We start from the raw sequence: 22,325 nt of genomic DNA, 5'->3' as shown, positions 1-22,325 counted from the left end.
TGTCGTGTAGGTTATGGCCTAAGATCGTGGGCGAAGCGTAGGTCATGGCCTACGATCGTGGCCTGAACTGACATCACGTGGTAGTGGGTGTGTTGGACATCCTGTATGGGTCCACTAACTCCTTGTTCGGCCGAATACCGAGACCGAACTGCTTTGGTTGCCGATCTGAGAGTAGAGCTTGATGCCGACCTGAGAGCAGAGCTTGATTGGTTGGCTTTTACCGAGCTGTAGGCTGAGGCCGAACTCTTTGGTAATGCCGAACTGAACTCTTGGGCTTTGGGCTGGCCGAGCTGTCACTGCTATTGGGCTTGTTTAGTACGTACCCCATCATTTTACGAGATCACAGATGCACGTACTAAATTTTATGTAGACCCATGTTCATCAATTAATAGTTTTGAAGTGTACTGATTTTGAACATTTTAATTAGTAGGGGTTTATTATAATCTGGTGTAGTGTAGTAATTTCGATAAGTTCTTGTCGCTTCTTTCATAGATGTATATATTTTAAATCTTAGGTTTATCCATTATTAATTGTTTAGTCGTTACGAAGAATGATAACTTCGAGCATGTGTATTTATAAATGTTTATTGTATTTTGGTGTTGTCGTGTAGTAATTTGATGGATTATTCTCAGATTTTTTACATGTGTTTAGTAAGGTTTCATATCTACTTTAAAATATAAGGTGTGTAGATCCAACTATAATATTAACAAATACATAAATCCATAAGAGTGCATTTTACCTGAAAAATGAAAAAAATTGTTGTAGGATTTATTGAAAATTTCTCACATTTTTTCATAAAATATATTTCTTTTTTTCATTTCTATTTTGATTTTAAAACTATGCTATCGTCGTGAAACTCGTTGTGCATATAATTATTTGTATCAAAGTTTTATATATTAGTACCAAATAGCAATAACTAGTTATGTTTGTTTCTAAAATGTTTGTTTATTAAATAAATAAAAAAAATTAATTTTAATTTTTATATTGGTTATGGCTTATAATTCGGATATTGAATATTTTAATAATTTGTAATGTGCAAGTATGTAAAATTTTTCAGAAATAATGGAGCAAGGATCATCCTCACCAAAATCCCTATCAAATTCCAATCAAATGCTTAGTGATGAAATGCGTGCTATTGTGAATTCTTCTTCCCAAGCTTTCCCAGCTGAAAAGGAAGCAACACGCAGATGACTATTAATATCATCAATATAACTTGATAATTAGTCATGATTTAAATTTTTTAATAAGTAAAGTATATATAATTATTCATACGTCTAAATATTTAAATTAAATTGTAGCAATATCCCCGAAACAAGTGAATTGTATTGCAGGTGAGCTTTCTTGATCCTTTTATTTTACAATGATAATGTGGCTTAATTATGTTTATGCATGTAGTATTTTCTATCCATGAATAAATATTAAGCATATTATGATAAATTAAACATTATATTAAATCATTGTAAGGGGGAAATGCTTTCACAATTTCATGGCGCAAATGTGGAGCCTTCTGCGTCCTTTGGTAATTTAAAATCGCATGATCAACAGTTGTAAGTACTATTTTGATTCTAATAGTTAATTGTTTTATTTAGGTTATACTATATTTAAGGATCAATTTTTTTTTAATTAGAGGTAAATTTTTTTTTGTAAATTGTGCTTTATTTTGGGTTTTATTATCTAAAACCACAACGGTTTTAGTTGTTTTTAATTTTCAACCATAGTAAATGCATAATCACTTTAATTTTAAAACTAATCAAAATTCGTAACATTAGGAAAAGTTAATTGACTCTATTGGTTTCATTTTATAACAGTGTTCAGAGCAATAAGATGCCTGATGAAAACACATATTATGATGCGATGATAAATACATATAACCTACAGTCTACAAATGTCGGGATGCATATTCGATCCTTACAAACCGTGGTAAGAAATATGTATGTATAATTGCCCATTATTTTTATGATAATTGCAACTCACTTAGAGATCAAGGGTATAATTGTTTAATTATTAGAATAACGAAGAATTTTATTTTGGCTGCCCGTCTATTATGTGATATTCTAAATAAAATCTATGTATTTATGATAGGTACCGTTTGAAAGGTCAAGTGTTGATGCATCTCTTGGTGCCACCAGACACAATGCTTATTCGACATCTCTAGCTCAAACCATTGATATGGCATTTGAGAATTTAAATTCCATAAGGTAATGTTCTTGTGCTAAACAAAATACTGCCCATGTCCCTCAAATATTGTCCCACTTTGACTTGGTACGAGTTTTAAGAAATGTAATGGAAAATGAATTGAAAAAGTTAGTAAATTATGTGTCCTACTTTTATATATTAGTTTTATAATAAAATATGAGTATGAATGAGTTAGTGAAATATGAGATCCAATACAAAAAGGGTAATTGTGCCGTTGAACTATCTATTGATTGATTTAAATACCTTTAATTCAGATCAATGAGTTCTCATGCCCTTCCATATCCATTGAGCACACCCAATGCCTTTGATCTACTAATTGGCAGCTCCAATAAAAAAAAAGGCCCTGCAACATCAACACTCGAGGTAAAATACCGCTATGTACAAAATTTGAAGTTAATTGTTTTACAAAATTGTGTTTTGCAAAATGGGTAAAAAAGTTAATGATTATTTATCGATTAACTCTCCATTAATTGTAATATATGCAATCATTTGCTAGTTAGGAAAAATAAACTACATAGGTGATAGGTGTATGTTACTCCCTAAACACACGTAGTAGAGTCATTTAATTTTCTGCACTCGTTTTAAGAAAATGATAGTAATAAATAGTTAAATTGGAGAAAGAGTAAAATAAAATAAAAAATTAGATAAGAGTCTTTATTCACTTTAACTATTTTCAGCTCTCATGTAGCTCTTCTATTTTTATTTTGCAGAGGAAAGTGGCTTGCCGTGATGATACAACTCAAAACAATCAGGGTTGGAATTCATTTGGGGAAGGTCTTCAGAGATACAGTTCAAGCAGCTACAATGGGGGAAGGTATTTAGAATTTATATTTCTAAATTTACTTGCTCAAATCCTTCTCTTAAATAATACTTATATAATATATGAAAATTTTAGGTACACATTGTATGACAAGAGGTACAAAGATGTCCATCTTCCTATCGATCTTCATTGCAACATATGGAAATGGTAATTATCTTTACTCTTTATCAATCTCTTTATAGAAAGATTTGATGCTCTATAGTCTATTTTACTTATACTTTTGGTTTGATTAACTCTTAACATGATGATATTAATGCAAAAGTTATTGAAGTGCAAATATTTTATATACTCGGCGCAAATTAGTGTAGGTGCTTTATACGTTGTGTGCATATTAGTGCATATACTTTATACGCATTGTGCAATCGATTTTACCATTTTCAATTTAGTTGAACCTTTCCCATTTATAATAAATTTAAAACTTTATTTTTTCAGGAAATGGAGAGTCATCGCAGAGGAAAACGGGCTGATTGTTTGAAGGTGTTTGTCTAGGGCGAGCCGCTAGCCAGTGGCTAGGGCGTGCGGTCATCCGCCATTGTGAATGCTCTAAATAAAGTTTAATGAAAAATGTTAAAAAAAAATTATGTCCACACGAAAATACTCCTTTCTTTCGTGAAATAATGTCTCATTTTGCTATTCGGGAGGTTCGTGCTTTAAAGTATTTTTTGCTTTTTTTAATTTTAGGTAAGGGGGTCCACCATTCACCTAACTCATTACACCCACATCCTATAATAAAACCAATAGTTCTATATAAAACTGGGGTCCACTTTCCACTAACTCATGTACTCAGTTTTTTTTACAAATTCAAACAATTTCTTAAAACTCGTGTCGAGTCAAAATGGAACTCTAAATGATAGACGGAGGAAGTAAAAATTTTAGCAATTGCACGCAAGAATCGAACGATTTATCGTGATGGTGCAACTTCATGCGAAATTCAGAAATGCACACTTTGGTGCGAATTAAATTATCTCGTGTGATGTATATTCGTGCAAAAATAAGAAATTCTCATAATCGTATGAACCTCCAAATTGAATTATTTCCCGATTGTAAGTTACTAACATCATTTTGAAAAGAATTACTCCCCGCTTCCTGAAAATTTGCCATTTATTTTTCATTTTTGTCCGTCTAAAAATTTATCACCTTTCACTTTTATCATTTTTTGTTATGGATCTCACATTCCACTAACTCATTCTCACTCACATTTTATTAAGTATAAAACTAATAGGACTATATAAAAGTATGATTCACATGCCACTAACTTTTTTCACTCACTTTCAATTAATTTTTTTAAAATCCGTGTCTGATTAAATAGTGATAAATTATTGGAGACGGAGGGAATAATAGGTTCATAATTGAAATTTATATACTCATTCGGTCCCCTATCAAGTGCTATTATACAATCAATTCATGTCTAAATTAAATCAAACATTGCTTGAACTAGTCATATTATTTTCTCCAACATGACTTCTCCTACCTCCACGTCCTACTCTTATACATTTGTTGAAACCAAACCAACACAAGGCAAGAACCTCTCTCTCCCCATCTATTATTATTAGTTGAAACAAGTTGAAACCCAAAGAAAATCGAAACTCAAGGCACACCACGTACAAGGTAGCATGAATTCCTCCTCCCCCTCCAATATAAATCCACCTCCACCTCTTCTCTCTCTTCTCCAAAAACTGACGACCACCACCATGGCACCCTCCTCCTCCCTCTTTTCTCTCCTCCTCTTCGCCCTCCTCCTCGGCACGGCCCGGGCCGAGGACCCCTACCACTTCCACACATGGGACGTGAAATACGCCACCCTCTCCCCCTTAGGCACCCCTCAAAAGATCATCACCATCAACGACCAGTTCCCCGGGCCCCGCCTCAACGGCACCTCCAACAACAACATCGTCGTCAACGTCTTCAACCACCTCGACGAGCCCCTCCTCTTCACCTGGAACGGCATCCAGCAGCGTAAAAACTCGTGGCAGGAGGGCTTACCCGGCACCAACTGCCCCATCCCTCCCGGCACCAATGTCACCTACAAATTCCAAGTCAAGGACCAGATCGGCAGCTACTACTACTACCCTTCCACCTCCCTCCACCGCGCCGCGGGCGGATACGGCCCCATCACCGTCCACAGCCGCGAGCTCATCCCCGTCCCCTACGACTTCCCCGAGGCCGAGCACACCGTCCTCGTGGGCGACTGGTACACCAAGCCCCTCCCCGACCTCACCAAGCTCCTTGACTCCGGCCGCAGCCTCGGCCGCCCCGAGGGCGTCCTCATCAACGGGAAAGGCGGGAAAATTGAATCAAACCCTAACCCTAAGGAGGAGCCGATGTTCACAATGCTCCCTGGCAAAACCTATAGATACAGATTCTGTAACGTCGGAATGAAGAATTCAATCAATGTTCGATTCCAGAAGCATTCGATGAAATTGGTGGAGGTTGAAGGGTCTCACACGGTGCAGAACATTTACGATTCCCTCGATGTTCATCTCGGCCAATGCTACGCCGTTTTGGTGACCGCCGATCAAGAGCCGGGGGACTACTACCTGATCGCGTCGACGCGGTTCACGAAGGAGGCGGTGGCGTCGAGGGCGCTGGTGCGGTACGACGGCGGGAAAGCTCCGGCGCCGGCGGAGATTCCAGAGGCGCCGGTGGGGTGGGCGTGGTCGCTGAACCAGTTCCGGTCGCAGCGGTGGAATCTGACAGCGAGCGCGGCGCGGCCGAATCCGCAGGGCTCGTACCACTACGGGAAGATCAACATCACGAGGACGATTAAGATCGTGAACAGCGCGGGGGCTGTGGACGGGAAGCTGAGGTACGCGATCAACGGCGTGTCGCATGTGAATCCCGAGACGCCGCTGAAGCTGGCGGAGTATTTCAGAGTCGCGGATAAGGTTTTTAAGTACAATCTGATCAAGGACGATCCCGGCGAGGTCGGCGAGACGATGACCATGGCGCCGGACGTTGTGAATGCGACGTTTCGCGATTTTATTGAGATTATTTTTGAGAATCGGGAGAAGAGCGTGCAGACGTGGCATTTATCCGGCTATTCGTTCTTCTCCGTCGCGTAAGTTTTCTTTAATTTGAAAAAAAAAACAAAATTAAAAGGAAAATAATTAAGCAGGCGCTGTGTGCTTAATTAAAAGAGAACTGAAACCACTATATAAGTATAATGGGTAACTCTGATGCATGGACATGGAACAGGATAGAGCCGGGGAAATGGACACCGGCGAAAAGGAGCAACTACAATCTTTTGGACGCGGTGAGCAGGAACACGATCCAAGTGTACCCGGGATGCTGGGCGGCGGTCATGTTGACCATGGACAACGCAGGGATGTGGAATTTGAGGGCAGGCTCTACGGAGAGGGCTTATTTAGGGCAGCAGCTCTACTTCAGCGTGCTCTCGCCGGAGCTCTCGCTCCGCGACGAGTACAATCTCCCGGACGATCAGCTTCTCTGTGGAATCGTTAAGGACATGCCAAGGACTAAATTGTATACCATTTGATTATTTTTTTTTATGGATGGAGAGCGTGTGGTGATATGATATGATATGTATGACACTGATTAATTTGTAGGCAGACCTATACTTCATTCTTGTTTGGATATATATAGAATAAAGGTAGAGGTATTGGCCAACACGTATCAAAAAAATTGTTGCTAGAAACTAATATTAAAACCATTTCCATGTAACACACTTTTACAGTTAAATAGATATATACATACGAAAATTGTTTAAAGTACTATATTTTAAAACTAATATTAAAATCATTTCCATGTAACACACTTTTGATTTAACATTTTATTTCTTTTCTTACACAAACTTTTGAAGACATTTTTTTTCTTTCTTCTCATGCGTCACTTGGTTTACGGACGATCAACATGTGTAATCATGTATGAGTTTCAATACGGAAACGCGCAAACTAGAGTGATGTAGTTATAAAAGAAAAGCCTTGGAGGCTACGAAAATTATATTTTTGATTTTATTTATTTTCTAGTTAATAAAATTAGTACATGGAAAAATATTAATTATTTTTCCTTCTATAAATTAGATTTTTTGTTTATTTTTGTTTAGTTATTTTTCTTTCAATTTTATTTTTCATAAGTTTAGGATTTTCGTTTGCCTATATAAATGCCTCATTATTGAACCTAAGAGCATCCACATCCATGCCCGGACCCACTTTTATTAATTTTTTATTCTCTGCTCTTTCCCAAGAGCACAACACCCGCATCCATGCTCTTCCGCAAGAGCATATTCAAGGGTCTCACCATTCCATTATTCAATTTAAATACTTCAATTACTGAAAACATTTTCACAATATTAAAATGCATTAAAAATATCCGATACCATTACAAATTACTAAAAAGGTAAAAATTACATAATTAAAATCCTAAAAATTAAAAATTACATAATTAAAATCCTAAAAATTGAGATTGAGAGAGTTGTTTGGTATAAGGTCATTTTTTTGTGTTTGAAATGATAGTATTTATCGATGGAAGTATGAATTTTAGGGTAAAAATAATGAAAAAATAAATTAAAAGTGTGGAAAAAATGGATATATTTTATTAGGAAGTGGGAAAATATTTTTTTTATTACATCTGAATTTTTCAGCTTTTTTCAAATATTTTGAAAAAATAATAATAATAAATGATAAACCAATGACCAACCAGAGCATGCCACGTCAGCTGCTCGTGCTCTTGCCGTTGGCACGGACGTGCTCTATGCATAGAGCAGGGTCGTGCCGTCGGCAAGAGCACAGCGGCGGACACAGGCGTGTTCTTGCCGACGATACGGACGATGCTCTTGCCAAGAGCACCTTTGTGGATGCTCTAAATGACAGACTTTTGAATATTAATTTTACATTGAGTCTGAACTAGTTGAGTTCTTTATTTACCAGTTCAATCATTCTTCACACGTTTCTGCATCATAGAGTCAATGGAAAATACTCCCTCCGTCCATGTACCATTTAAGAGCCAATTTGACTCAACATGGGATTTTAATATATTCTTTGAATTTGTGAAGAAAAGTAAAAAAACAAAGTTAACAGAAAGTTAGACTCATTTTTAGTGGTATTAGTTTTATAATGGATTGTGAGTGAAAAAAAGTGGAATATGGGTCCGTATACTAAAAGTGGAAAAAAGTAAATGGATCTTTAAACCGTAGTTATCCCAAAATGGCAAAATAGATCTTTAAATCATGGATAGTTGGAGTATAAAACAACACACAAAATATAAAGTTTGTTATATTTTAAATCACTTTTGAAGTTCATAGACAATATCAGAATTAGATCAAAGTGGCTACAGGGACCAATATCCCAAAACAAGTAGTAGTATGTTTAACAACTACGGCGGCGGAGGGGGGCTAGTAGGGTAGAGCAGCGGCACACCTGCGAAAATAGAGTTTTTGTCGACTCCAACGCCGCCACCGGTGGTGAGGGAGACAAGCGCGGCCACAAGCCCAGCATTTCCGGCAAGTGTGGGCTCGGTGTAGGTCTGGTTAGTGCGGACGTCTTTGAATTCGTCTGCCGGATAAGGGCCAGCAACCATGGCACCGGTGACGATGTTGGGATTGGGTGTGCTGGCGTCTCTCCAACGCCATCCGCCGCGGCAAGAGTAGCGGGTTTTGTCTCTAGGGATGGAGGCGCCACGGTGGTGGACGTGCCTCGGAAATTTGGTGCCATATCCCACAACGTAGCTCGTTTTTAAAGGGTTGGCGCCTAGTATATAATTTATCTTAACAAAACAAAAACATACACAATTGTTAGTTGTTACCAACCATCTACTATAATTTTTTTTTTGTATAAAATAAAATTAGAAACACAATAAAAGAGAGAATATGGTACTTGTAAAGTTGCGAAATCTTTGAGAACACTTAGTGGCAAAAAGGTTGAGCCACAAAACCAGCCAGGAATTCCAGTAGCGTTGAGGTAATCAGCATAAACAGATGCCAAAAATGCTGCATTTGCTACATATTGCAAATTTTGTGGCCTCCCACGGTTCAATTCAACCATTCCTCCTATAAATTTCACAACAAAACAACCAAAGTTTATCAATTAAATAGGCAACTAAGCCTAACTACACAACTTTAGTTCAATTCTGATTTTGCACACAAATTATAAACTATGCCTCTAAATACACAACTTTCTTGTTATTTTATAGTACTCCCTCCGTCCCGGGCTACTCGCTCATATCCTTTTCGGCTCGAAGATTAAGGAATGAGTGTATAGGAAAATCAAAAATAACGGCTGTAGGTGAATTTTTTTACTAAAAATGGAAAGAGTGCAAGTAACTTGGGACGCCCAAAAAGGAAATAAGTGCGAGTAGTGCGGGACGGAGGGAGTAGTATACAATTGCTTTAGATTAGTGCAAGAGGTGAGCGCCTTAAATGTCTACATAGCTCAAAATGGTCAACTTACATACTATTACTAAACGACATAGTTAGATCATAGATTTTTATGTTATTTAGCTAGCCATGATGAAATTAATTTACAATAAAATACTCCCTCCGTCCCCGATTAATTGTCACTCTTTTCCATTTTAGTCCGTCCCTCAATAATTTTCACACTTCATTTTTACCATAAATGGTAAGTAGGTCTCACATTCCACTAACTAATTTCACTCACATTTTATTATAAAACCAATATAAAAAAGTGGGACACACATTCCACTAACTTTTTCATACAACTTTTCTTTACATTTTTTAAAACTCGTGTCCGGTCAAAGAGTGACAATTAATCGGGGACGAAGGGAGTATAAGATTAAATACTATGTAGTCATACCTCGAGTCCAATTGAAAACTTTGTTGCTACGAAGGTAAGAGCACATAGTAAGCCTGGTAATATTATGATGCATATTCAACATAGCCTCGTACGGATATCCCGGTTTCAAGAAAAGCCCGACTCTTGTCAGGAGTAGCATTGCCCCTGGCAGCTTATTATCCCAGCTAAAAACTCTCAAATCAGAAGTCATGTTAAAGGCCCGGGAATTCTTCGCCATTCCGGGATTAGTAGCCAGGGACAAGTACGAAGAGTTGCCGGTGGCATAGAAAAGCCACGCAGCGCCCCAAATGTATTCATCGTAGTATCCCGTTGAGTTGTAGTATGGCTCGATGAAAGGGTTACCTCTCGAGTAGCGGGCCCTCCGGCCCGGGTCGCGGGCAAAGGCGAAGATGTTCTTGGCCCCCTTGATCAGCTTCTTGGAGTAGGCGTGGTTGTCGCGGAAAACAATGGAGGTGGCGGCTAGGGCGGCCGCCATCTCGCCCGCAAGGTCAGGCCCGAAGGTCGTGGTTTGGACCGGGCGAGGGTAGTCCATGTCTTCAGGACGTTGCCAGCAGAAGTGGTCATCAGGGGTGGTGGAGCCGGGTCGGGATCCGCCAACCTGCTCGAGTTCGGGTCAGGATATATAATTGCCCGTGAGAATAGGTCCGTTATAATGTGCCTCTCGAGTTTAAATATATGGTCATAGTATGTACTCACTCTGTTTTCCCAACTATGTTTCCCACTTTATTCATACATAAAAAAATGTAAAAGAAAGTGCATTGAAAAAGTTAGAGGATTGATGGTCCTAATAATAAAATGTGTCCAAAATAAGTTAGTGGAATGTGGGTCCGCTGTTACCAATAGTAAAATTGAAATGTGACAATGAATAAGAGCTGGACCAAAATGGAAAACTGTGACATGGATGGGGGGATTATTGCAGGCACAAGTCTAATATTAGTATTATTAACTATACATTGATTTAAAATTATAGTGAAATAGGGGCATACCTGAGAATAAATTTGGTTTATTTTAGGGGAGGAGGAGTTGAAAGTTAGAAGCAAATAGTCAGCGCCCCATTTGATGAGGTCTCTAACGTGATTATATTCTCCATTTGCACGATATTTGTGCTTATATTCAATAACGCTCCAACTTAACATCGTGACGGAATATGCCATGGGAAAATGAAATTTGGCATTATCTCCGGCATCATAGTATCCTCCCACCAACCCGCCGTTAACGTCTGTTAAACCCGACCCGTCTTGTAACCCGGAATCCCCTCTCCATGGGATACGGTTATTCTTGCCCAATTTTCCGGCTGCATTGACAAATTAAGGATGTAAAATAGAGAATATATACACGAGGTAAATAATTTTACGTACATCAAATAAATATTTGTAAACATTTTAGGTAGAGCATAATGCTAAACTCAAATGCAAAAAGCATATTGTGAAAAAAACTTATAGAAGCTATGTAGAGTCTCCTAGAAATGATAAAGCTATAGCTAATCAGATCCAAATAATATAATTTTACACTATCTCATATCAAATTGAGTCCTCTATTGACTATTGACATATACTAATAAAAATTAATAAATAAATAAATAAGAGATTAACATATATAGTAGAGAGGAAACGTACACTTTTGAGCATCGAAGAAGAGAAGAGCCTTGTGGAGGGCGGCTGCGTAGTTATCCGGCAATGGATGCGGGGACGGCTCGTGCTTAGGTTCGGAGTTAGCTTCGGTTATCGGAAGCCCAATCACGATTAAAATGGACAAAAATGCCCATTTCAAAATGCATAAATATTTATTTTGTTGCCTCATATTGGTACTTAGAGATCTCGAAAAGAAACACAAACTCAAAGTACCTGAAAATGTCAGTGGCTAAATTGGACACCAGTTCTAATCTCTCTTTGTCTATCTGTAGCTAGTATATATGCACTTGAATTGTATATATAGAGATTATATTGGGCAGAATAGAAAAAACAAGTTGACTTCCTTGATGATTTTTCTTTGATTGATGCATGTGCAACTTTGTAATACTCGGAGTTTTTTTTAGGAATGAGTGTATAATTATTAATTATGAGATTTAGTTTAATAGAGTTGAGGTGGTAAAGAAATAGTTTAAAAATCACACTAAATAATATTTTTCTTTCGCAATGGAAATGGCCTTCAAGAAGGAAGTATAAACATTAATTTGCGGTAGTATTTTATGTCTCATGTTGTTATTAATTAAAATTAAAAAGAGGAGACCATAGACGTCGTGCTATATACTATCCTTTTGAAGGCTATGAAAAATACTAATGAAACTACAAGAATTTATGCAAGTTGAATTACATTGACAAAGCTAGAGAGATTTAGTTTATAGACTGAACGGAAGCAGCTCGAACCTAGCAATTTAAATAAACCAGTGCTGAAATTTAAAAACCCAATATAAAATAATATTAAAATATTTAATTTTATAATCTAATATCATTGCCGCTTTATGCTATCAAATTGCTATGCTGTCAAAAAATCTAATACGCTGCTCCCTCCGTTCTATGTTAATTAATTTTTTTATTTTGGAAAGTTCTAATATAATTTAGTCATTTCTATTTTTGACAAAAAATAACCTTATCTTTTAATTTATTTTATATTCATCTCTCTTACTTGTTCACTATCAATTTAACACAATATTCTTTAACTCCTTGCCGAAAAAAAATGTCTCAATTAATAAGGAATGGAAGGAGTATAAAACTGAACTTAGGAGAAAAAATGAATACCTATGCTCAATCTTCTCTTCTGGAGTACCTAAATTAAGCAATCATTTTTATCCTAAATTCATTAGCAGCAATTCTAAATGAAAGCCGAAAATCTAAATGTTGAAATATGGAATTCTAATTTCTAAATGTTGAAAGATGGAACAGTAAGTTTAACTCAATCATAAGAATCAAATTAATGTCGAAAGTTGGGTTTAAAAGTAGTGCCCGTTCAAGGGTTCAACCATAAAGAAATAGCATCTCATAAACTCAAGAAATAATCAAGATCCAAGAGTTAGTTAAAATAATCTAGTAAAATCTTTAATTAAAATTCAATTTCTTAGTTTTTTTTAATTACTAAAGGTATCCACCGGCAGAACCAATAACTATTCCTCGTTTTGATTTGTAGGCACCTCGATGGGTGGGACAGCTGACTCAAGGATTTAAGGCTGCTCCATACCCAAAGACAGGAATTGATCCATTGACCATTTGGTTAAACATGGACGAGTCTCATACCACTCGATCGCAACCCTTGGATTAAATTTCTTAGTTTTTTCGATTCCACCTATTGGTTCTCGATTGTTAGAATTGGGAACCGATGTCAGTGCAGAATCCCTAACCGAAATCGAGACCTAACCATAATTTAGAAGTCTGAAGTTAGAAGTCAACAACAACATCCTCTATCCAATAGGTTGGGGTTCGAATCATCACATGGGTAAATTATCAACCAGTATTGATCCTTTTTTTAAAAATTAGTAGTATTGTAGTAAAAAACAACTATTTATTAAATTAGTAGTATTGTAGTAAAAAACAACTATTTATTGCCATACTTTCTATATAAGTTATAACATTATAAAAGAGTGGCTACAATCTGAAAATGTTGTGATCAATAACAAATTCATTTACATTTGAATGTAAATGTTCAGTAAACATATCATATTTGTAGCAGAACTATATACTATATCACTGCAAATAACAAGAAGCAGGCTCTACTGGTGCTTCTCTCCCAAGTCCTTCCAATGGAGCTGCAGCTACTCCCCTTTGATTCAGCAGACATCGGAAATACGACAATCGGCTCTTGACCTTCTCCGGATCCTTTGCTAATTTGTCATAAGGTGTCCATAGCCTCTCTGCAAACATGGTAAACAAGGAAACAATTAGTGAGATCCGAACTTCAAGATTTAGCCGATTTCTCCTTCTTGTCTTGGAAGGACCTTCGAGATTTTAGCGAAAGGTTGTGTGTTATATGTTCATGTAAAAGGTTACCTGCAGCTGCTGCAGCTCGTGGCCAAATCGTTTGCTCAATGTCGGATGCATCGATATGCTCAGCCCACGCGCACACCTCACCTCCGAGGACCAAGGCTTGCTGCTTAGGATCTGTGATGTTTGTCAGCGGCTCATTCAAGTAGAAACCTTGCCAAAGTGCATCCAAATGGTCCAAATACCAGCTGTCTTGATTGCTCACAATGCAACGGAGCCCTGCTTTGACTACATTTTGAGCAACACTGCTGCCTAGCCTGCATGGCATCAATACGAGTGCGTGGGATTACCATGAAAGCCTGCTATTAGACCTTCGTTTGAGCATTTAGTTACGTACCAGTTATGAACCACGGTTTTGGGGTTCAACTTTTTCCCGAAGTTGTTGAAAGTCTCTTCCCTGTAATCAGATTTCACATGTTATCTAGTACATTGTTTAGAGAGTTTTTTAGATTAGGCTAATTTCATTTGAATGCTCGTACCAGTTTATGATGTCGTATCCATGAGAGAGAGCGATCTTCTGTGCTCTCAACACGAAATACTCGTAAGCCTTGGATCCATTCATGTGGTTTTTGTGCAGCCTGCAAAGGAATGTAGCTAATTGAGGTCATGTTTTTAAAAAATATTTTGACAGAGTATTGACGATTGAATCAGACGATTTTTACCATTTTTTAACATGAGGCGTCGTCTCCCAGCAACCTGCGATCCACATTACATGCATTTCAGAACAACGGTATGCAAAGGTAAATGATACACTAATACAAAAACACTAGCAACAAATAAAAACAGAATTGTTTTGCAATTTCGAATTTTTCCTAAAATCTTACTCGTGTTCACTTCATCGCCTCCCAAGTGAACGAATTTGTACTTGAAGATCTTACTGAAATCTGGAAAATAGAATAGCATCATATCGTTAGTTGATCGTAGTGTTCCGGGGTTGAGAGATGAGAGGGCCACGTTTCATGAAACAGAAATGAGATGTACCTGCGAGAATCCCATCGATCAGTTTGAAAGTAAACTCATTGCTGACATCAAGTGGCTGCTTACAATCTTTTGAAGGCCATAATGCAGGATATCCCACCCCCCTAAAAATCAAGAATTTATGTTTGTAATGCTAGTTCCGAGTTCATAATTTTCACGAAAAAGGTAGTAAATTTGATGTTGGTTCAAGATCAATGTTGTCGATCCATCATTAAAACACGTATCGTTGAACAAGTGATGAAGATGTTGAACAACAGTACCAGGATTCAGCGTGACCGGGCACATCAATTTCAGCTAACACATTGATCCCTCGTCTCTTAGCATAACTGAAATACCAAGAATGAAACGTTAGAGAAATGACACTATATGTATATATAGTATCTGCACTTATCACAATGCAGAAGCTTTATACATTCAGTACAGTGTTTTAACGTTTTCATGATAAAAAAAGGTTCTCACAAATGACGATTCACTTGCCTTACAATCTCTTCAGCATCAGCAAACGAGTAGCGTTCTGGTATGGAATATGCTCCATTCCACAGCTTCGGATACGATGGTAGCTCGAGTGGGAAGGATTGTGTATCTACAATATGCCAATGCAGCACGTTCTGTGACCAGTAACATTCATTACAGAAAAAAAGTTAGTTTTGGCAGCAAAAGATGCAGAGTCCTAAGAAAATCACTTGCCTATTTTCACGTGTTACATCTGAAAAAATCGAATTAGATACACTCTTTATGTCGTGTTACTTACTAGCTTGGCGTAAGTCATTGAATCGATGACCTTCTTTATGACTGGAACAGGAAGGTAATGCCGTGAAGTATCTGCAATGTCGCGAGCAAATTAGATACAAAGGATCAGAGGAATTCGAGAGAAAATGCATCTTAGAACTTCCATTTTTAGAAGGAAAACAGAGATGAGCGTCTCACCTATCAGAAGCCCTCTGTACGAGAATCTCGGTTGATCAGCTATGGTCCATGGAACTTGATGGACTTGAATTCCTCTTGATGAAATGTTGTAGTGGCAGACTTGGCTAAATGTCTGTTGCATTTTGTAACATTAATATTCATCACTTTTACACATTTAATACATGTGATAAATTGAAAAAAATAACTACAGATATTGAGCATTTGAAAAAGAATAGCAAACCTCTAGTCCATGCAAAGCTCCATAAACAGTTTTTGCCTGCAAAAACAAAAAAAAAACACTCTTAAATCATTTTCAAAAATATGAAGATATTAGCATTCACTGCATGAGCATCATGTCCAACTAGCTAGTGTTATCTTGCTAAAATAGACGAGCGAACAGCCTAATACATAAATTATACTATACGGCACAAGATGAGTTCTGTTTCAGAGGTCGTGTTGGTATACTCGAAGTCATAAATTTTCATTGTACACACCTCAATATGTGCATAAAGTGGATTTCCCTGAGCAGGGACGTGCAGCTTATACGATTCATCAGTTCCGTGCTGCAACTGTACCACCACACACGAAAAATGTTAGAAGCAAGGTTTAACAAAAACTGGACTAATAGGGAATAATAAGTATGAAACTACATTTGATTGAAATGACTCCATTTTGACAAGATAAATATTAAGCTTCATCTTTCCATATGAAAGTCAGAGGTGTAATCTCATTATTACTACTGCAGCATCCAAAAAATCGAAAACAATGAACAAAGAAGCAGAAAATGTGTTTTAAGTAAATTGCGATTCGCACAAAAGGTAATGAGGTATACCTCATCAGAAGGTGAGGAAACTACTATATGAATTCCTTTCAGCACCAACGAAGGATCAACCTTGGAAGCGTTAAATTCAATCACATGAGTTGATCTGACGATGTCTATGGACCTCTTGAATGCATCCTTGAGAATCGAGGAAGCATCAGCAAACTTGCTCCCATCGGTCCTGAGCTCAAATTCATTGCTGAGGTGGAGATTTCCGTATCCGTAGCTCACAGATTTAGGCATCGGCCATATGTTCAAATGCTTGATATCAATTGCATTAGCTGATATCACAAAAATGCACACCAGATACCAAAGAAACATGCCTTCTAGTCCTCTTCTTCCCATCCTACAACAGGAAAGGAGACAATCAGTGTTATTTTTCAACATTTTGGATAGAAAAGATTTACATATATTGTCACTTCAATTTCATTCATTTCTCAAATTTTCAAAAGGAAATGTTTTTTATTAATTGCAGTTCAATCCAATTTACCAAATTTAGACTCATATACTGACTAAGGTCAATGATCCTTCAATTCAAGGAAATGTTTATTTACTAGATATTTCAACTGCAAAAAAGTGATAGATTTACTATACAGAAGGAGTGATTTTTCCACATTTTAGCTATAAATCCCTATACAATTCTGCATATCTTTCCAGATTTTCAAAAGAATGTGTTTTTATTCATTGCAGTTAAATACATTTCACCAAATTTACCCTCCTCTACTGACCAGGGGCAAAATCCTTCAATTCAAGAAAAAAGTGGCATTTACTAGATAATAGAAAATTCATGATTTTTTCACCATAAATGCATTAATGAAGATTTATTTCAATAATCCCAATGCACACACCACAATGTAGATGCAACAAGAGCTCATCAAATTCAGCATTCAGAAACACATAAAAAAGCAATAAAATGTAGCAAGAATAACATGAAGAAATGTAAAAATAGCACCTTTCGAATTTCAAGAAAGCCCAAAATTTCTTTTATCTTCCAGCAATATGATGAAAGATACAAACTTTTTTATTATAGAGGTTTTAGCAATGAAGCATCTTGAATTCCCAGACAGATACAAAAGCAAACTGCTTTTTGGGCTGAGTTAAAAAGCAGGAAATAATTTGATAATAGTCCAAAATGTGAAAGAGGAATAATTGATGATTGTAAACACATTACTGTTCATCAAACCGAAACGTAGATCTACCTCCTTCTGTTCCTACATTGAGATGGGATAACATTCAATATAAGGATATACACCTCCACTGTGTGTGGTCGTGTAGCTGTGGGCGGATGGTGACAACAAGCTGACAAAAATGATGGATTACATGTGTTGTTTTATGTTTAAAATTTCCTTTTGTTAATTGAGTGTGATGGCGTGGTGGTTAATTAGGTGCAGAATACTCCCTCCGTCCCCGAATAAGAGTCGCTAATTTCCATTTTGGGTCGTCCCCCATTAAGAGTCACTCTTCATTTTTACCATAAATGGTAGTAGGCCCCACATTCCACTAACTCACTCAACTCACATTTTATTATAAAACCAATATAAAAAAGTGGATCTCACATTCCACTAACTTTTTCAACCAACTTTTCTCTACATTTTTTAAAACTCGTGCCCGGTCAAACAACGACTCCTATTAGGGGACGGAGGGAGTATTAAATAAGAGTCCCGCCTTTATGGTTTATCTGCCGACTAAATACGCTCTCAGTCCCAGCTAAATTATGGACCCTTTCTAATTTTAGAAAATCTTTTTTTTTATGGAACTCATTGCTTATCACAATACTTTAATTATTTTTTCTTTCTACCTCTCTCTTATTTTGCCATTTTACATTAAAACCTGAATAAAAAATGCATAATTTTTTGGGACGGAGGGATTATTTGAAAAGAATAATAAATAACAATTAATGTGGAAAGAAAGTAAAGTAAGAGAAAGAATAATATAGAGGAAATTATCTTCTACATTATTCTCTCTTTTACTCTACTTTAACTATTTATTATCATTTTTTTTAAAACAACGGCCAAAAAGAAATCAGTCACTAGAACGGGGATAGAGGGAGTGTATGTTTCTAAATATACTACCAACGCTTTAAAGAGTGTTCTTATTGTTGGTGTCGTAATTAAAATTGGAGGACGCAAATGGAAGCGTTCTACAAAAACAAAATATTAAGTTATTTTGTTCTTAATTTATAAACGTTTTCTTTTGTATTATAAATTATTCTTATTTTTTTAAAAAATTTCAAAGCAAGTGATTGCGCCTCAATTTTTGTATTCCTAAATTTTTTTTGGTGCCTTTTATTTAAGCATTTTCTAATTGTGTGTTAGACCTTATAACTGAATTTGTGTTAAGAAAAAGCAATGGAGTTTAAACATTTACACTAGATTTCGTTGTCTATAAATCGAAGTCTGTACTAACGTATTCCTGGAGGTGTGTTGTTATGGTTTCAAAGCGACTTACAATCGACTAGTTAAATGTTTAAATTTGAAGTAATTTTTAAATTTAAAGGAAATTTGCATAAATATCAGTAACTTGGTTTGACCTTGGAACTTGACATGTTTTCGCTTTTTGTAAATAAAATATAGATCGTCTAGATTCGGAACAAATGTCTAGACCGTGGCGTACGTTTAGTTTAGAGCAAAACGACTAAACTAGAGCTTCATTTATTTGTAGTGTAACGCTTCATTCAAGTTGTGAAAACTGATAGGATCTGGACATTCTATCGGCCGTGAGAGCACACGAAGTTGTGAAAATTGAAAAGTGATCGAAGAACCCTACTTGTGAAATTATTGTCACACCCACACCCACACCCACACCCAACTTTATCTGAAGTAACTATTTATAGTAAATAAATTTAAAATTTAAAATTTTAAATTTAAAATAATCCACTTGTCAAATAAATAAATCACACATATTATATAATTTCAAAAACCAACATTTAACAAGTACATATTTCAAAACATTCTAAACCGTAGTGGGACCCTCTCACCACTCTTTATACTACACATTTATCTACAAGCAAAAATGATGAGGAGGAGAAGGTTGTCAAAACGCGTTAGCCGCCGAACCTGATAACACGTGCAGTTCCTACGACCCACATCAACCAAAAACTTCACTAATATCTTATTCCTGAAAAATAATAGTGGTTTATATGAGCCACAACTCAGTGTATATAAACCTTACCTTTAATTTTACAACCCAACAATCAAACATATTCTTTAATTAATATAGATAACAATAATCAACATTTATTAAAAATAACTCCATATAGATATGCATATTTCATTCTGTTCTGTTTATTATTATATGACAAATCAAGCCCGGTATCTGCCCTGGATTCCATTGTATATGACCCGAAGGTCCCTGATATGGTTAGCCTTCCTTAACATTCGATTTCCACACAATCAAGAGATACAGGCCGAAGTCGTCGAGCGCCCATGAGGTTTGGGTCGGCGATTTCTTCCGGCAAAGGGGAAGCTGAGCGCGAGAGAGAATCTCGTCGGCAACGATAGATAATTTTGGATTCCTGATACTCCACAAGGGGGCAAACGATAATGATCTTATTCATTTCTTAATATGAGAGACTACACACATATTTATAATGTGTGGATACAATATGGAAAGATATGCTAAATCGCTATAATATCTAAACAAAATAATATAATAGAAGAGGATCTAAACAAAATAATATAGTAAAAGAGGCTCGTATCAACTCCCCCACGGTTGAAATCCACCTTGTCCTCAAGGAGGGAACCACGAAACAACGGACCAAGTCGATGATAACAAAAGCATCGAGAATTCCCCTCCAGGATCGAACGAGATTACAGACAAGAATCCAAGAATTCGTTCCCAACCTCTCTCTTGATGCTTCCTCAACTTCCTCACAATGCACTCTTCACTCCGCATTTGATCCTTTAACTGCGTCCCCATTTTGTCAAGGTTTGATACAAGACCCACAAACGCTGCGCGAGAACTTGAAACTGTTGGAGCTCCTCGGCTGTACGGTTGTAGGTACACCTCCCTTCACCATCACGGTTGAGCAGCTTACGGGTTTCTGCATCAAGCCGCCATAGAATCTCCCACGACAGGCACAACTGGCCAAAATACATCGTCTCCAAATCTCGGTGCCCTTTTCCAGCCAAGAATCTTGGCAAAACAGAGTCAGCCCTTGTTTTGCCTGTTGTAAATGCCTCGGTTTCCTTCAGAACCTTGTACCCAATCATGTGATCACTTTTACGAGGCCTCAAATCTTCAATCATCATAGGAGTTACAGAGTCCTCGAATATTGTTGGAAGACATCTGATATCGCAACTCTTGAGCTCCACCTTCATCCGCTGCACTAAATTCTGGTGTTGGGACAAAACATCTACTCTATCATCTTCATCTTCATCTTCATCCCCACACTTCTGCTGTGAACAATTATCAACACATGATGGTGATGAAGATGACTCACTCACTCCCACCACATCCCAATGCAAATCCGAATCATCACTCAGCCTCACAGATTGAGGCTCCATCTCTATGAACTCATCATCATTATAAATGGCCTTAACACGATTATCATCTAATATGGATGATTTTGATTCATCAACCACATCAAGAAAACTACCCCTCCAATTCAAGGAATCATTTGGTTTCATTTTTGGATGAGCACCCAAATCGTGATCAAGGCTTGAAGAATGGCTGCTGGGAATCCATTCAGTTTCATAACAAATTTCTTCATCCACTAATTTCATCCCGTTAAGCTGCAAGTCCACTTGATTTAACACGTCTGAATCACCTTCAACTCCCAACTGCTTCTCTTCACAAGAAACAAGCTTTGTAGCCTAACGGAGGCTCGTTGGATGCCCGAAAGCCAGGTGCTGGGGCAAAGGGTGGTGCACAGTAGGGGGCTGTTCGAGGCAGGATACAGTCCGACTGAGGTTATTTGAGGGCGAGCTCTGTGGTACAGGCGGCGGGGCAGCTGCAGGCAGCGGCGCTGCTGAACGTTGGTGACTAGGTGAATCAAACACCGTGCGATTAGGTTGCCAAGGTTGTGTGCCCGGGCGTGGGCTGCGCTGCTGCCGGAAGTGATCGGTTTGCCGCCTGGGTGTATCCCAACAAGGCGGACATGGTGGTGGCTGATCATAATCCGAGTATCCTTGCGATGCACGGTGAGGCGGTGGTTCCCAACAAGAGGGCTGCCATGACTGTGGTGGGTCGTAGGGCTGGAAGCTCGGTAGTGGTCGGTTACTGGGAACATCCTAACAGGAGGGGCGGCGTGACAGACCCCATTCGGTGAGGCAGCGGTGGCCGGTGGCCATTCTGTCGGTATTGTTTCCGACGAAGGTTGTCCACGAGCCGATCTGTTGTGTCAATACGGGATTCCATCCTGTCCAGCAAGCGATCAAGTTTTGCAATAATAGGGTGCATCTGGTGTAGGGGCTGATATTGGTGGATTTTGGTTTGAGAAGTGGAGTTGGTGGTAGCCATGGTTTGTGAAAATTTTGACGGCTTTGATGAAGGGATAAAAGTGGTGGTGGATTAAATTGTTTTTGATTGAGGAATGGAAACCTTCAAAGTGGTAGAAAAAGTTGAGAATGATCTGCGTTGTAAGTGGAAACACCACTTGACTGTAACTCGGGAGGGCTGAGAACACAATGAAAGCACCATTTGTTAAAGGTAGCCTTCCTTAACGTCTGATTTCCACACAATCAAGAAATACAGGCCGAAGTCGTCGAGCGCCCAAGAGGGTTGGGTCGGCGATTTCTTCCGGCAAAGGGGAAGCTGAGCACGAGAGAGAATCTCGTCGGCAGCGATAGATAATTTTGGATTCTTGATACTCCACAAGGGGGCAAACGATAATGATCTTATTCATTTCTTAATATGAGAGACTC

The 22,325-nt window shown here is 37.8% G+C and overlaps 3 protein-coding genes across 5 annotated transcripts; 1 reads left to right on the top strand and 2 right to left on the bottom strand.

The window, feature by feature from the left end:
• The first annotated feature begins 4,707 nt into the window (after positions 1-4,707).
• Positions 4,708-6,650, top strand: LOC121778707 (L-ascorbate oxidase homolog). Its single transcript, XM_042176111.1, has 2 exons — positions 4,708-6,074; positions 6,212-6,650. Exons 1-2 carry the CDS (start codon positions 4,708-4,710, stop codon positions 6,510-6,512), a joined length of 1,668 nt encoding a protein of 555 aa, XP_042032045.1. The 3' UTR covers positions 6,513-6,650.
• Positions 6,651-8,347: 1,697 nt separating this feature from the next.
• LOC121779105 (endoglucanase 12-like) lies at positions 8,348-11,583 on the bottom strand. The gene is made up of 5 exons (XM_042176447.1): positions 11,400-11,583; positions 10,770-11,077; positions 9,784-10,381; positions 8,848-9,020; positions 8,348-8,737 (listed from the first exon to the last, which is right to left on the bottom strand). Exons 1-5 carry the CDS (start codon positions 11,581-11,583, stop codon positions 8,348-8,350), a joined length of 1,653 nt encoding a protein of 550 aa, XP_042032381.1.
• Positions 11,584-13,298: 1,715 nt separating this feature from the next.
• LOC121780155 (beta-hexosaminidase 3-like) lies at positions 13,299-17,774 on the bottom strand. 3 transcript variants are annotated; one of them, XM_042177674.1, is made up of 15 exons: positions 17,661-17,774; positions 16,474-16,807; positions 16,136-16,210; positions 15,883-15,918; positions 15,663-15,774; positions 15,487-15,557; positions 15,213-15,343; positions 14,996-15,061; positions 14,739-14,839; positions 14,582-14,641; positions 14,420-14,453; positions 14,237-14,335; positions 14,095-14,154; positions 13,764-14,014; positions 13,299-13,627 (listed from the first exon to the last, which is right to left on the bottom strand). In XM_042177674.1, the coding sequence occupies exons 2-15, from the start codon at positions 16,804-16,806 to the stop codon at positions 13,461-13,463; spliced, it is 1,596 nt and encodes a 531-aa protein (XP_042033608.1). In that variant the 5' UTR covers position 16,807; positions 17,661-17,774; the 3' UTR covers positions 13,299-13,460. The 3 variants fall into 3 exon arrangements, with proteins under 3 accessions (XP_042033608.1, XP_042033606.1, XP_042033607.1); XM_042177672.1 differs by having other exon boundaries at positions 17,633-17,709; XM_042177673.1 differs by lacking the exon at positions 17,661-17,774 and adding an exon at positions 17,414-17,613.
• Positions 17,775-22,325: the final 4,551 nt, after the last annotated feature.

This window comes from Salvia splendens, chromosome 19, assembly GCF_004379255.2.
Source record: "Salvia splendens isolate huo1 chromosome 19, SspV2, whole genome shotgun sequence".
Classification (NCBI taxonomy): Eukaryota; Viridiplantae; Streptophyta; class Magnoliopsida; order Lamiales; family Lamiaceae; genus Salvia; species Salvia splendens.
This window is presented reverse-complemented; position numbering and strand designations above follow the sequence as displayed.